At 38.0% G+C, this 16761-nt stretch overlaps 1 protein-coding gene across 1 annotated transcript; it reads left to right on the top strand.

The window, feature by feature from the left end:
- Positions 1 to 11968: 11968 nt before the first annotated feature.
- LOC111398212 lies at positions 11969 to 14066 on the top strand. Its single transcript, XM_023025145.1, has 6 exons — positions 11969 to 12074; positions 12588 to 12664; positions 12790 to 12846; positions 13474 to 13491; positions 13573 to 13627; positions 13885 to 14066. The coding sequence occupies exons 1-6, from the start codon at positions 11969 to 11971 to the stop codon at positions 14064 to 14066; spliced, it is 495 nt and encodes a 164-aa protein (XP_022880913.1).
- Positions 14067 to 16761: the final 2695 nt, after the last annotated feature.

The raw sequence follows: 16761 nt of genomic DNA, 5'->3' as shown, positions 1-16761 counted from the left end.
GGTTACCCTCCCACTAAAAAAGGCTACAAATGTTATTCACCCATCACTAGAAAATTTTATACTTCTATGGATGTCACCTTTTTTGAAAACCAATCATATTACCTAAAAATTCACATTCAGGGAGAGAACTCATCTGTACAAGAATGTAATTTTTTGTTTGATATAGACACCTCTCTATCTAAAGCTGAGCCCATTACCTCCATTCCATCAGAAATTAGACCAAACGCCTGTCCATCTGAAGTTGAGCCCAATACCTCCATTCCATTAGAAGTCAGATCAAACACCTCCATCCCATCAGAAGTCGAGCCAATCACCAACTTCATTCCTTCGGAAATAGAACAAAATTTGCCTAGTAGCCATGAGTTTGTCATCCCAATCCATTCTAAACCTGCAATTGACAAAGAGCTACGTGTTTATTCAAGGATTAAAAGACCCAAAAAGGAGATAGAGACCCACACACTTCCTATGGAAAACCATGAATCCAATCTGGTTCCAAATAGTCCAGGTAATATTTCTTATGAAACTGAAACTGCAACTGATATTACTGTCAATAATGATCTTTATGTTCCTATTGCAATAAGGAAAGGTGTGAGATCATGTACTCAGCATCCTATCTGCAATTTTGTATCTTATGATGGTTTATCACTAGAATATCGAGCATTTGTCACTGATCTATCCAATGTAAAAATACAACACAGTGTTCATGATGCTCTAGGGAAACCAGAATGGAAGGCTGCCATTGGAGAAGAAATCAATGCTTTAAAAAGAAATGGAACTTGGGAATTTTCAAATTTACCAGAAAGGAAACAACCAGTGGGATGCAAGTGGATTTTTACTCTCAAGTATAATCCAGATGGAAGTATAAATCGATACAAAGCAAGGCTTGTTGCTAAAGGTTTCACTCAAACATATGGCATAGACTACCAAGAGACTTTTGCTCATGTTGCCAAACTCAATATTGTACGGGTATTACTATCTTTGGCAGTTAATCTAGATTGGCCCCTCCATCAATTGGACGTAAAAAATGCTTTTCTCAATGGCAATTTGGAAGATGAAGTGTACATGAAAATTCCACCCGGCTTTGAGACAGAAAATAATGTTAACAAGGTTTACAAGCTTCAAAAATCATTGTATGGTCTCAAGCAATCTCCTAGAGCGTGGTTTGACAAGTTCTCAAAAGCAGTAAAAAAGTATGGGTATTCTCAGGGACAAGCCGATCATACCTTGTTCACAAAATTCTCTTCTAGTGGGAAGATTTCCATCCTCGTCGTCTATGTAGATGACATTATTATGACAGGAGATTATATAGAAGGAATAAACTGTTTAAAGGAGGTCTTTGCTAAAGAATCTGACATCAAAGACCTAGGAAAACTTAAATACTTTCTAGGCATGGAGGTGGCACGTTCAAAGAAAGGAATAGTTGTTTCCCAACGTAAGTACATCTTGGATCTATTGAAAGAAACTGGAATGTTAGGATGCAAGCCCGCTGACACTCCTATGGAATCAAATTATAAAATTGGGTTCAAGGAAGAAAGTCCTCCAGTTAACAAAGGAAGATATCAACGACTTGTAGGAAAACTCATCTATCTATCTCACATAAGACCTGACATAGGTTTTCCAGTTAGTATTGTAAGCCAATTCATGAACAAACCCAATGAAGAACATCTTGAAGCAGTTTATCGAATCCTTCGATACTTGAAAATGACTCCTGGTAGAGGACTTTTCTTTCAAAAAGGAAGGAGTAAGGAAGTTGAAGTCTACTCAGATGCAGATTGGGCAGGTTCCATTACAGACAGGAGATCAACCACAGGTTATTGCACTTATGTATGGGGTAACTTGATCACTTAGCGTCGCAAGAAGCAATCTGTTGTTGCAAAGAGTAGTGCCGAAGCAAAATTTAGGGCATTAGCTCAGAGTATATGTGAAGGAATATGGCTAAAAGAGATTACTAGACGAGTTAAAAATCTCAACAAAAGAGCCAATAAAGGTACTCTGTGACAATTTAGCAGCAATCAGTATTGCTAATAATCCCGTTCATCATGATAGGACTAAGCATGTAGAATTAGACTGTCACTTCATTAAAGAAAAAGTAGAAGAAGGGATACTAAACTTGGTCTACATCTCTACACATCTTCAGGTTGCTGACATTCTGACAAAAGCCCTTCCAAGAATAAAGTTTGAAGAATTTACATCCAAGCTGGGAATGATTGACATCTATTCCCCAGCTTGAGGGGGAGTATGGAATTCTAGAATTTGTTCCTAATCAGTTTCTAATTTTATGTCGATTTGTTTTTCTATTTAAATAAAAGAGTGATTCTCTCCATTTGTTCCAACTGTAGCTAAAATTAAGGAGATCTAGTGACAGCTTGTAGTCAGGGATTTCCTATAAACATCCCAGTTTATTTCTTTGCAAATAAGTGAATTAAAATTAGAGTTTTCCTCTCTAAAATCTTCAGGCTCCTCTGAATTGGTGCCCAAGAAGTCCACCTCCTTCGAGGAACGGGCCCTTTTCCTCTTTGGCTGCCCCGGTACTTGGGCAATGGGCACAACAACTACTAGCGATGTGGTCGGGGCAGAAGAAGCCTCTGATGGCGCAAGCATCTTCTCCGGGATGACCACCCTGGTAAGAATTGTAGTCTGCCTTAGAACCGGAGGCAGCCTCGCTACAGTTGGGTGTTTCGAGGGGGCAGCAGGCTTCTTGCCCTTCCACAGCAGGTTTACGTCCGGGTCCTCCACCACCTCCTCCTCGATCGGAGGCTGGAGCCTTTTACTGGCATCCACCAGATCCTCCATCTGCTTTTTGTACGCAGAGAAGGAGGTCTTCAGGGCTCCCGCCTCTTCCATCATCTTTTGGATGGTTTTGAAGTCTGGCCTCAGAGGTAGCTTCTTGTTAAAGTTATCTACAAGGGAACAAGTACTTTAGTACAAGTGTAAACAGTTCGGAAAGTGCTGAAAGATATTTGCTTCGGGACATTTACCTTGAGAGGACATCAAGTCATGCGTCACGAAGTGGTTATTTTTTCTGATCAGCTGGTGGTATGATCTCCTCTTTGTAGGCAGCTGGTAAATGATGCAGATGATGTCGAAGTTGTCGGTGGCTAAATCAAACTGAGGAAGAGCGCCTTAAAAAATAAACAGAGTAGTTAAGAACCGAACCGAAGAAGAATAAATAAGAAACACAAAGCTACAATACTCACTAAGTGTTGAATACTTCGTGGGGACCGTAAGAGGCACCAAGGGGTCTCTCTCCATCATGTCCCATCTCCCCGCAGCCTAGCACCACGAGCTCTTCCACTCCTTAATGGAGCTCGACAAATCAAGCATGAATGTAGTGTGGGAACCCCATGAGGTTAAGTAGTACCAGCCCCTGGTCCTATCCCCCATCCGCTACCTCGAGAATGTAGAGGGTCTGGAATACAGAAAAAGGCATCTCTACCCCAAGCGACGCCTCCTTCCACAATTTCCAGGAGCCCACCATTTGGCTCCAGAAGTTCGGGTTCAATTGGGTAAGAGCTAAGCTGTATGACCTAAGTACCATACGGAAGAAAGGGTGGATTGGGAGCCTAAGGCCAGCCCTAAAGATCGCCTCGCTGATTGCCATGCACCCTGACCTAGGATAGCAGGCCCGCTCATCAGGTTCAGGTAGGATCAGATCTACACTATCTGAGATCCTATATTCAGCCCTAAATCTTTCCAAGTCAACACCCTTTAGCTTTAAGGGGCAATCCAACGCCCTCCAATGCACAAATGTGTCTATTGGGCTATCTGGCCTCTTCCATATATTCTCACCCCATTAATCGCTTGGCTATTTCAGAGGAGGCCGCCAAAATGGGCTCGTCCATCCTCACTAGTTCCAACCCCCTTCCTGAGCTACCACTACCCTCAGAAGCCATTTTCAGAAATGAAAAGTTTTAAATACTTACTGAAACTTTCGAAATGGAGTGTCCCACAGTCGAAAATGGTCAAAGAACAACGTAAGTCGCTGAAAACTGGGATTTCTCGTCGAAAAGTACTTGAAGAATGCCGAAAAATGGAAAGATTTTGAGAGAAAATGGGGTTTTTGATTTCGCAAAAGTGAAAAGCTCCAAAAACGCTCAAGTCTGCCTTTTGTAGAGCGTCCCAGCTAATCTCCACCATTGAATTCAAATGCAATCAATCTAGGCCGTCCGTGACATCATCAATCTAGGCCGTTGAAATGAAATGCCAGATTTGATCTACGCCTAAAATCAAGCTGTGACCTTCACGCTCATGCGAAACGCATTGCCTCAGTCACCATCAGCCGTCTATAATAAGTAACCATAGCAGCCTTTTCTGGGAATGGGCATCCCACCCAATTGTCGCCTTGAAAACACGCGATAGCTGTCAAATCATTTAACATCAGAGATGCCATCCTCGGATCGAGCTATTCACTCAACTTTGCAAAGCTTAGACGCACTTGATGCGGAGTCCCCTGTGGGTCATCGTCTCGATAGCTGCGTTCCCTCCTAAGCTTTACAAAACTTTAGCCATCTCCCAATGCGTCGTCCCCTATGGGTCAGCGCACCGGTGGCAGATGAGCTCTTCACTAAGCTTTACAAAGTTTAGACACACCTGACGTAGAGTCCCCTGTGGGACATCACCTCGGTAGTTGAGTTCTCTCCTAAGCTTTACAAAGCTTTAGCCATCTCCCAACGCGTCGTCCCCTGTGGGTCAGTGCACCGATGGCAGATGAGCTCCTCACTTAGTTTTACAAACCTTAGACGCACCTGAAGCGAATTCCTTGTGGGCCATCGCCTCGGTAGCTGCGTTCCCTCCTAAGCTTTGCAAAACTTTAGCCATCTCCCAACGCGTCATCTCCTGTGGGTCAGCGCATACTCATCTTTACAAAGCTTAGACGCACCTGACGCGGAGTCCCCTGTGGGTTATCACCTCGGTAGTTGCGTTCCCTCCTAAACTTTACAAAGCTTTAGGCATCTCCCATCACGTCGTCCCCTGTGGGTCTGCGCATCGGTGGCAGATGAGCTTCTCACTCAACTTTACAAAGCTTAGATGCACCTGACGCGGAGTCCCCTGTGGGTCATCAACTCGGTAGCTATGTTCCCTCCTAAGCTTTACAAAGCTTTCGTAATCTCCCAACCTGTCGTCCCCTGTGGGTCAGCGCACCAGTGACAGATGAGCTCCTCACTCAGCTTTACAAAGCTTAGACACACCTGACATGGAGTCCCCTGTGGGTCATCGTCTCGGTAGCTGCGTTCCCTCCTAAGCTTTACAAAGCTTTAGCCATCTCCCAACGTGTCGTGTGAGTCATTGCCTCGATAGCTGCATTCCCTCCTAAACTTTGCAAAGCTTTAGCCATCTCCTAATGCGTCGTCCCCTGTGGGTCAGCGCACCGGTGGCAAAGAGCTCCTCACTCGGCTTTACAAAGCTTAGAAGCACCTGAAGCGGAGTCCCCTGTGGGTCATCGTCTCGGTAGCTGCATTTCCTCCTAAGCTTTACAAAGCTTTAGCCATCTCCCAATGCGTCGTCTCCTGTGGGTCAGCACACCGGTGGCAGATGAGCTCCTTGCTCAGCTTCACAAAGCTTAGACGCATCTGACGCGGAGTCCCCTGTGGATCATCGCCTCGGTAACTGCATTTTCTCCTAAGCTTCACAAAGCTTTAGCCATCTCCCAATGTGTCGTCCCTGTGGGTCAGCGCACCGGTGGTAGATGAGCTCCTCACTCAGCTTTGCAGAGTTTAGACACACCTAATGTAGAGTCCCATGTGGGTCATAGCTTCGGTGGCTGCGTTCCCCCCTAAGCTTTACGAAGCTTTGGTTGCCTCCCATCGCATCGTCCTATAGGCCAGCACATCGATTACAAATAAGTTCTTTCCTTAGTCAATGATAAAGCTTTATCGCATCTGTCAAAAATATTTCCCGGCCTACATCTCTTTGGTAAAAACGAAAAATCAACCCGCATGCTCTTACAAATCGAGGTTCCTATCCTGAGGCAAACATACCCGATCGGGAAAATAAGTCTACCCATGATATAAATATTCATGCCTAAACTTGGGGGGACCACTGTTACGCCCCTATCCGAACCACTTCGGAGAGTCTACCTTTGCCTATTATGACGTGTTCAGCACCCATCCGAAGTGGTTTAGAAGTGACTTCACCACCAATGTTGTCGATCTGCTAACACACTGTGAGGCATAGACAATTATGTTGAATCAACCAAAGCGTCCTCGCGACCTCTGCCAGGATCCGTTGCCAATTTCAGAAAGAGATCTATGTCGGGATCCTTTCTGCCCCTAAGGTTTAATTGATTTGACGTCTCCATGAGCCTGTTGATGTGACATCTCAACTTTATGTCAACTCAAATCAGAAGAAGTAATTATCTGTCCACTCTATAGACGCGACTGATTGACGCTTATGAGCAGACGCCTCACACCGCCAGATGCATACACGTGTCCCACATCCAACGGTTCTCCTCATCTATAAATACCCAAAGTTTGACAAGAGGCAAAGGTAATGAAACTCTTATAACATAGCTTTCCATAACAAGCAAATATATATTCTCCTCCCCACTATTTTGCACAACATTGGTATTGTTCTAATCACCTGAGGCTAACTTGACCATCGGAGTGTATGCGACTGTCACCACCCCGTTGGTTCCGGCTGTGTGCATCTGACCGTACGTTAACAGTGCGTAAGGAGGAATACGTGGAGTAACTATCAATTGGCCACGTGGAGGGTCCAATTTGCGAGGTCAACAGTGACATGTCCAATTTGTTTTTAGTTTTGAACATTTGAACATGTCGTCCACAACCTCGAATTAAAAAAATATATATTTTACAATTATAAAAGTAAAATAATAAAAGAGATTAATAGTATTTTAACTAGTGTGTAAGTGACGTATTGTATTGATACTTTTTTGAAAAATTATGGACTGACTTGTCCATGTTTGTATCATATCGTATCATGTGACCTAGATATTTATTGCACCCCGAAGCAGTTATCTTATTTTCGTTCTCATTCTCGAGCAACAAATCAACCAACAAAAAGGAAAAATGTTAATATCATGAAAAATTTGATCAAAGTGCTAACAACTTTTCCTCCTACAGAAATGTTTGATTAAAAAAAAAAAAACTCACCTCGAAAGGACATCTCATGTTCAATGTTCAAAAGCCCAAAAAGCTAGCATTCTTTATATAGTTAATCTAGACAATCTAGCACGGTTCTTCTTTATATCACACTAAGGGGGGTGTATTTAATCGAGACTTTTAAAAACTTTTAGAGATTTAAAAAGTTTGGGTGTATTCAATTGAAACTTTTAGAGACTCTCTAAAAGTTTGGGAGTATTCAATAGAGACTTTTATAGACTTTTAAAAAATCTCCAGAAGTTATGGGGTATTCAATTGAAATTTTTTAAAAGTCTCTACAAGTTTTGGGGTATTCAATTTAGAGGGACTTTCGGGAAATTTAAAATTTCTTGGACTTTCAGAGACTTTTTAATAGAAAATATAAATAGGATTTTTCTCCCAAAATCTCTCATCCATAGAGAGATTTCTAAAAAGAGTATGCTATTCTTATTTCCCTCTAGGTTTTTCCTCTATCTCTTCCAATTAGGTATTTCTTTGAATCTTTGCTATGAGTTTTCTTCAAATCAGGTTATGGTAAATTTTCACTAGTTGATCTCTATCTCTCCCTCTAATTTCAAAGATTCATTTTTAAGTGAATGTTGTGAATTCTCATAAATATTCCTCAATATCTCACATTTAACACTATGAAAAGCATATTTCCTTTAAAAAAAAAATTCCTCAAAAGTTTTTAAAAGTCTTTAGTAAAAGTCTCCATAAATCCAGGAAAAACTTTTACTAATTCCTACCAAATCCATAAAAATATCTTAAAATTTCACAAAGTCCACAAAAGTAACCCACTTAAAAAAGTCTCCAAAAGTCTTTAAAAATCTCAATTGAATACACCCCCTAACTGTCTTCAAAGTTACTTTGCTTTTAAGTAATTTTTAGCCAATGTATTTGAAATTTTTCAAAAATTACTTTTTACGAGATTTTTTCTGCAAGTGTCAATAAATGGATTCTACATCTTTTGAAGCACGGCCATGCAAAAAAATTATACCTTCCACATTTACACTCGATGTTATATACGCGTCAAAGAAATTTAGTCCCCATTTGACTCCCATTATTTCACATTATAATTTTTCTCTCTTATTTTCAATCATTCAATCTTTCATAAGATAATATTAGACGTAAACAAAAAAAAATCTTTATTTTTCAATCACACATTTTTCATAAAAACACTATTCCAAAAATTATAACACTAAATAATGTAATGGGGCTAAAAGGTAAATATGGATTTCTGTATTTTACTTGACATAATCTTGTACGGAACAGACAAACATCAGATAGTAAGATTCACTTGAGATCATAACTATTAATATATATGTTAATATAAAGAAGAAATTTTTTGTTCAGAAAAAATCAGATAATTACAAAATTAAGTTTTATTTCTTTTATGACAAAAAAAGTAACAAATGATCACATGACTACTTAGATTTTAATTTCAATTTAAAGTCAAAAATTAATTTTAACCATATAAAAATTTTGGATCTCACAACTTTCAAACCACATATTTTATCAACTTTATTAAAATTTATAAAAAATTTAGCCCCCCCCCCCCCCTTTTGTAGAAATGAAAATGGGTGGAATGTTGTTTTTTTCTTAAAAAAATGAGTGGTTGAAAAAAAGAAAAAGTTTTCGATTTACGTATAATAATATTTTATGAAAGATTGTGTGGTTGAAAATAGGATAGAGAAAAATGAAATATAATGGAATCAAAATTAATAGGGGCAGGGGATTAATTTTAATATTCACCAAACAAGACTTAATTTATGTGACAATCTATTCTTAAAGAAAGTGAAACTATGCCACGTGACAGACGTGCTCTAACCCTTGCATAAATTTTTTCTTTGGATTCGCTTTTAAAGATGAATATACACATGCGTGTACAAATTCTCGAAGTATAATTTTGCAAGCAATTTTCCACCAAAATTCAACTAGAAATGTTTGGTAAAGTACTAACTCAACTTTTCTTTCAAAACCTCATCATTATTTGGAAAAAAATGTTTCCTTGAAAAGTTCAACTAGAAAACTAACAAGTTCACATATTTTTTAGTGTTGCATATGTGGATATTGAGAATTAAGTGATTGATTTGCATAATTGAGGACCAAGCGTTCACTAGATAACATGTTTGATATTGATGAGCACAGAAAGAAGATGGGGGAGAAAACCCTAACTATGAGCCAATTTTCATCAATAGGATATTATCCGTCTTTCAGACATATCACTAGTTTCTGTTTTTATAGTTTTCCCAAAAAGAACCCCTCAAAATTAATATTTTTGAGCGGATGACTAGTCAAATTATCTTCTAAAAGTTTTTTGAATATATTATTGTCTCACACCCTTAAAATACAAACTGGCTAAGGTATTTATACAGTTTAGGAATGATGATATATAAAGTAAAATGAGCTATACAAAGAGGATGCATGATTTATGCGATAGATGTGCTTGAATCATGTAAACCGTGTGCTTAACTCATGAAATTTGCTTGGAGAATATTTCTCTTGACTGCTGGAATTATGATCTTTGATTAGAGTGACTGGTGCACTATTACACTCCCGCAAGATGGAATCCCCGTCAGAGATTCCAATCTTGGATCTTAGTAGCTGAAATCGAGAGCGAGGAAGAGACTTTGTCAGCAAGTTAGCTAGTTGATCATTGGTTGAGACATGAGAAACCTCAAGAAGGCCTTTGTTGACATAATCTTGTACAAAGTGTAAATCAATAGCAAGGTGTTTCATCCGAGAGTGATGCACGGGGTTGACACTTAAATGAGTTGCACCAGCATTATCACAGAGAAGTTTAGGAGGCTTTGTAAAATGAATGCCCAGTTCTTGAAAGAGAGATATGAGCCAAGCGATTTCAGAAGTAGCTGTTGCAAGAGCACGATATTCTGCCTCAGTTGAGGAACGTGCAACTGCACATTGCTTTCGTGTACACCACGAGATAGGATTATTCCCGTAGAAAATGACAAAAGCAGATGTGGAGGTACAATCATCAGCATTACCAGCCCAATCGGCATCAGAATAAGCAGTAAGTGCATTTCCATCATCCTTGGAGAGTAGGAGACCATGGTGCACCGTTTGTTTGAGATAAAGTAGGAGTCGGTTGACAGCATTCCAATGTTGCTCTATTGGTCGATGCATGAATTGGGCTAAACGATTGACAACAAAGGTAATATATGGCCGTGTGAGGGAGAGATATTGAAGACTCCCAATTACTCGATGGAACTCAGTACCATCGCTGGCTGGTAGCCATCATCAAGGTGGAGATGAGCAGTGGTAGCCATCGGGGTACAAACTGGATTTGCTCCTTCTAAATTTGTTCTGTGAAAGAGATCTCGCACATATTTTTGTTGGCTTAAGAACAACCCATTACTGACAGGCAATACCTCAACGCCCAGGAAGTAATGTAACTGGCCCAAATCTTTAATCGAAAATTTGGAACCCAAGGATTGAATGATGAACTCATTGAAGTCTGTCGAATTGCCTGTCAATATAAGATCATCAACATAAACAAGAAAATGAACCACAATATCATCACGAGTATAAATGAATAAGGAAGAATCTGATTTTGACTAATGGAACCCCAATTTTTGGAGATAGCCACTGAGGGTGGTGTACCAAGCCCTTGGGGCTTTTTTGGCCCATAGAGAGATTGGCGAAGTTTACAGACATAATTTGGCTTGTCAGAGTCTATGAAGCCAGTGGGTTGAACCATATAGACATCTTCATCAAGTGTACCATGGAGAAAGGCATTATTAACATCCAATTAGCGAAGTGCCCAACCACGAGAGAGGGTAATGGTGAGAACAATCCAGATTGTCGCAAGTTTGACGACTGGTGAAAAAGTCTCCTTGTAATCAAGGCCAGGTCTTTGATGAAATCCTTTAGCCATCAATCGGGCTTTATAACGATCAATGGATCCATCAGGATGTCGTTTCACTCGAAATACCCATTTGCATCCAATTGGTTTGATTGTCGGTGAATTAGGAACAAGATATATCAATCTTAGACATATCTATATAAGGAAGTTAATTAAGGATGGAATAATTTTTCTAAATTATGTAAAGTCATTTGAGAATTTAGTGGATCCTTTGACTAAACCACTAAATAGAGATTTTGTGGTGTCTACTTCGAATAAGATGGGATTGAAACTCCTAAACTAAAAAAGTCCACCAATGACGGAAACCTTACCTGTCATTACTCAAAAGGTAATCTACGTGTTCAAAGGGTAACAACAAATCATTTAATATGCAGATAGTTGCACCATTATTCAAATCCTTGATAACCCTATTCTAATTAAATAATACTAGTTGTTACTGAAGTGAGGGTTGAGCTTAAAACTCTTAATGAAGTTCAGTGTTAAAACACAAATATCTTTAAAAGTAGCAAAGAAACTGGGAGAACTTCACCTAGATAAAGTTCGAGGTGGTGCCGCCTCAATATAGAGTTGAAGATTCTCTCTTAAAAGTTTGTTGAAAATGATAAGTGCAAGGCCATATTAGTGCTACGTGAGTTTGAAGAACTTGAGAACCCATAATACTCGTGTCTGTTCTTATCGGTATTGTCATATGGAACAATTAGTTCAAAACTTCATGCTACATTTGATTCTAACTTTACTTTGTTTGAATTACAGTATGGTCAAATTTAAAATCAAAAGATATCTAATTTTTCTGCATGAGTATTGTATACTTTGAATATGAGACTTCATTAAATTTTGAACAAGTGAGGGATTGTTAGAAATATTGTTCAAAATCAATGAAGAAGCCTGTGGAATAAAAATGATAATTGAGGGCCACAATTTTATCTATGCGACCACAAAGTGCGGTCACATTGATGGTTGCAGGACCTAAGGCCCTGCTTCCGAAATGCCTATATGGTCGCATAGAATTGCTTTATGCGGTATAGTAGCCATTGGTGGTGGGTTTAATTCAAAATTTAGCGGCTTTTCACTTGTCTTTGGCACCACTTCGTGTAGGAATGTTCCATGATTATAACTAAGTGATTGATGGACATTGAAATTATATTACAAACATGTGAAAAACATATACATTATTCCACATAAAGGATTAAAAACTTCCTTCCCTCCATATTCAAGTTTTCCTCGTGTTCTTCGAGTTCGGATAAAAAAACGTTTGTGCTTTTGTGTTTTTCTGTGACAAGGATTGATTACTCCTACAAACCATTTGCCGGGCAACCCTTTATGCACCAAAAAATTGTATCCGAGGGGGTAAATATCGTTTGAGGACAGCGATATAATGTCGTGTTTGAACCTTCAAATTCGTTTTGGTTCTTCACGTTATTTTCATCATCTTCATATTATTTCTATGGCTATTTCTTCTCGAACCCCTTGCTGTTGAAGTGTTCCCAACAAAAAATGGGACTTAATCAAGGGCAAAACGTTTTGACTAGAGGGTTCTTTAACTAATAACGGATAAGATTTAGGTCTTCTTGAAGAGGGCTCATATTTTCTTTTATTTCTTGTAGCTTGCATGGATCATAGAGGTATTCCTCAGCACCCTGCAAGAATTTGCACCTTGGAGCAATATGATGGAGCTGTCTGCGTAAGTAGTGATGAATGTTATTAATTTTTACCATTTTAATAGGATTCAAAATCCTTTTTTCCTAGTTATGCAAATTTGGAGTTTACTTGAATCACATTTTTTTTTGCTTTGTATGTCTTTTCCAGTGGGGTGCTGCTTACTGCATGCAAGGAGAAGCTGAAAAGGAAAAGGTGGCAATGGAGGTATTCCGAGGGAAAATAAAATTCAAATCCATTCTTGATTATAAATTGTTCCAAAACTAATTTTTGTTATGACCGTTTTCTTGTAGTATTTGGAACAAGGTCTTTTATGTTTTCGATATCTTGTTTGTCACTTGCTAATAATGAGGTTTTTCTTGGTTTTAGATTATGTATTGATTGAAGTTCTCCTCTTCAATGAAGGAAGGAGACTCTGAGCAGAAGCCCTTCTTAACTAGAATAATAGTGTAACTAGTTTTAGTGCTTTCTTCATATTTGTGTTCATCTGACTCAAAATTTCAATGAAATATCAATTGGTCATTTGTCCAAAATTGCTCAAAAGGATGGGGTTTCAGCATTGCTGGCTCACATCAACTCAAGACAAAGTTTCGAACAAGTACTATCTAGGTCCTGCCCCTCTGAAGCACATGGAAAGTTGAGGAACTACATGTACACCCAGATTTACCATCTGGTTTACAGACTTTCGTTTGGTATTGATTAACTTTTAATTTAAGTCAAAGTCAATAATTTATTTCAATTACATATTTTATGGGTTCCCCAATTTTTCAAACAACATTTCATCAATTTCTATTAAAATTTACTTAAAATATGATTTTAATCCCTTTGAAACAGTGGCAAAATGCAGAGGTGGTAAGATTTCATTGATTGTGGACAAAAAATGAAGTTAAAGCAGTTTATGAAATCTTGACACCTCTACATTCTGTGTATCAGGTGGTAAAATTGGGTTTACAAATAGTTCCTCTATATAAATCCTCATCCTTTCTATGTTTCTCCTTTGTAATTATGTTTAATCCCATGAAATTCTAATTTCTTGTGTGTGTTTAATCTAGGCAAATAGCAACCGCCAATTGTCCCTGCTGTAACGACAGAGATTACATTTTCTTGTTGGAGAAGGCCATGTTTGACATTGACAAGTTTCATTACATTTACTATTAGCTTTGAGTACTTGATTCATTGATTTTTTTTCTTGCTCAACTAGAGGAACCATGTTCGATTTCTCATTTTGTATGTATAAATAAATAGGTCATGAAGATGAATCTGTCATAGAACCGACAAATGAAGTGAGGAAAGTCCTAGGAATTGTGAGAGGCTTGTCGAAGGAGAAGAAGTTATTATACTCTTATGTCACTCTCAAGTCTCACATGGCATCGTCTTCAACTCTGAAACTGCAACCTGTGCCCGAAGCAGTTGGCATGGACTATTAGAGCTCAAAATTTATTTGTAAAATTTTCTTTTGAGCTAGAAGTTGTTTTAGGTGATTATTATATCTTGAAATCTAAATTATTTTCTTACTTGTTTAGCCACAAACTTTTAGCGTAGATTAGAGAATCACACGAGCGAAGGAGTTGGGACAACAAGCTAATGAATGGAATACATATTAGTAAATGCAATTTAAAACTATCAGATTACAACATTTTATTTCAATAATAGTGATAAGTATCCTCCTTGTGTTCAATTTATTTTCTTCTTTTACAATTTCATTAGAACTTTATAATTTGGTGGCTCTAATTGCTTTATTGCAACCTTTTTTCTATGTTTATCAAAAATCACCCCAACTAAAGGAAGATATTGACTTGGTTCAAGAATTCAAAAGAGAGAATTGCAAATGAGATTTCAAATCTTTCAAATTATTGTAGACTACATTCAAACATTTTATTTTTGCACTCAGAGTTCCAAATCATTCACCTCTACTGTATCGGGATGATAAATGGACAGATTCCATCCATGGACCATTAGTTAAAAAAAAAAGGAGGAAAGAAAGAGAAAATTCTAGTCTGACCACATATTGACCAAATTCTAGAGGACACAATAATTAAATAATTAAATAAAAAGCAAAAAATGAATTTTAACTATTCATCTCCTTCACCCTACCCACACCCCACAACCAAATCAAAACTCACCCCCCGCCGCCGCTGCTATGGCCAGAAATCTGTCCTCCGACATCTGCATTTGTAATCTATAACAAATGAGCAAAAATCTAAAAGGGAAATCCTCTCATTTGAGTACATGATTACTCATCATGCGAAGGTCCACAGACAACAAATTTATCACGGGCTTCTCTTGGTGTTTGTTCTAATTTTTCCCTTTTAATTTTTTGAGTCTTTGGTTTTTTATGACTTTTTGTTTGTGGGTTTTGCAGAAGAACAAGAGAACAATTAAGCATAGCAGAAGTACGAAAATGATAATAACAAGAAGAAAGACAATGGAAGAAATGATAATATTACTGCTGTTTTGAAGGCTGATTTGCAATGTGATGGTTGCACTTCCAAATTCATAAAATCCATTAGCACTTTTGACGATAATAGATATAAAATTTTAAATTGAATATACACGAATCAGATTTACAAATACAGATGTCGGTGGGCGTAGGCAGCGGCGGTGAGTTGGTTTTCATTTGGTTGGGGTGAGTGGGGTGGTTTGGGCATGAGGGTTTGGTGGAGGAGATGAACAGTTAAAATTGTCTTTTACTTTTTCCTTTTTAAAATTATTTTATTGAGGAAGTACAAAATGACAATTTTGCCCTTTTAAATTTGATCAAGATGTCGTCAAATTGATTTTTTTGTTAACTAATGGTCAATGAACAAAGTCCATCCATCTGCCTTTTGAACTACATGGATGCAAAAATGATAGATTTGAACATTAATCTACAATCATTTATGTGCTGTACAATCTCTCTTCGATATATATTTTTTCTATTGAACTAGGGTAGTGTTTACATCCGTAGTTAATTCTATGGTGTACATTAATTTGTCCGTTTTCATAAGCCAAGATTTGACTTCTCATGTTATTAGTATATACACTCTTATTTTAGCATGAAGATAACGACACTTCAACTGATAAATCTTGATTAATAGTGTCCTATAGTACACTCCCTCCGGCATAACTACCACTTGCTTTCAGGTACCATACTATAAATCAATGAGTTGACTTGAATCGGCTCGAGAGTCGAAATTTAAGGGTCGGGCTCTACTCAAGTAAAAATAGTTCGAAATTTTTTTGGCTCAAATCAAGTCGACCTTTTGCTGGGCTAAAAAATTTAGTTTCAACTAGATTCTTATCGAGCCAAGTCGACTCGTATGCTTTTTATTTTATTTTTTTATAATAAAGTACAGGCAGCTACTTATGCTACTTGTAGCTTCATTTTATTTTTTTAAGGTCGACTTGTCACGGGACAAAAATGGGCTAACGAGCCCCCAAGCCTCAGCTCGGTAAAATCGAGCCTTGGGTTGGACTGGCTTTGGTATTTTTCGGGCTGAGCTATGGACGGCCCAAGTCGATGAGTGAAATTGACACCCCTGCCATAATTGCCACTGTTTCTTAGTAGTTTTAATTTTTTAAAATATATTCCTTTTCATTTCCTAAATATTTTTTAGTACAATTGTACTACATATATATAATAGTTTACACATGATTCAGTGAGATATAATTGGGTTAGAATCTATTACTAAGTAATCAATAAGGTGTCGGCATCTGTCATTCTCCCAAAATATACATATTACTCAAAATCTTAAAAGTAAATATATAGATGCTTCCTAATTTGATGAGTGATAGATGCAATTCAAATATCTCAATCCCAAGGTGTCGCCATCTATCTATCATTCCCCCCAAAATATGCATATTTCTACAAAACTTGAAGGAAAATATATAGATATTTTATAATTTGAAGAGTGATAGATGCAATTCAAATATCTCAATCCCAAATAGTCATTTCATTGTTAGCTGTCGTTTGGCATTAAAACTAGTGAAATTAGGAGGTGAAATCCTGACTAAGTGAGAGGATTTGTTTATCTAATTTTTATCATTAACAGAAGATATTGACTTGGTTCAAGAATTAAAAACTTGCTAATAATGTGCTGTATAATTCTCTTGAATAGATTTTTTTTGTTATTGAACTCGGAA

Source organism: Olea europaea, chromosome 8 (genome assembly GCF_002742605.1).
Source record: "Olea europaea var. sylvestris chromosome 8, O_europaea_v1, whole genome shotgun sequence".
Classification (NCBI taxonomy): Eukaryota; Viridiplantae; Streptophyta; class Magnoliopsida; order Lamiales; family Oleaceae; genus Olea; species Olea europaea.
Note: the sequence above shows the minus strand (reverse complement) of the source record. Positions and strands in the feature narration are given on the sequence as shown.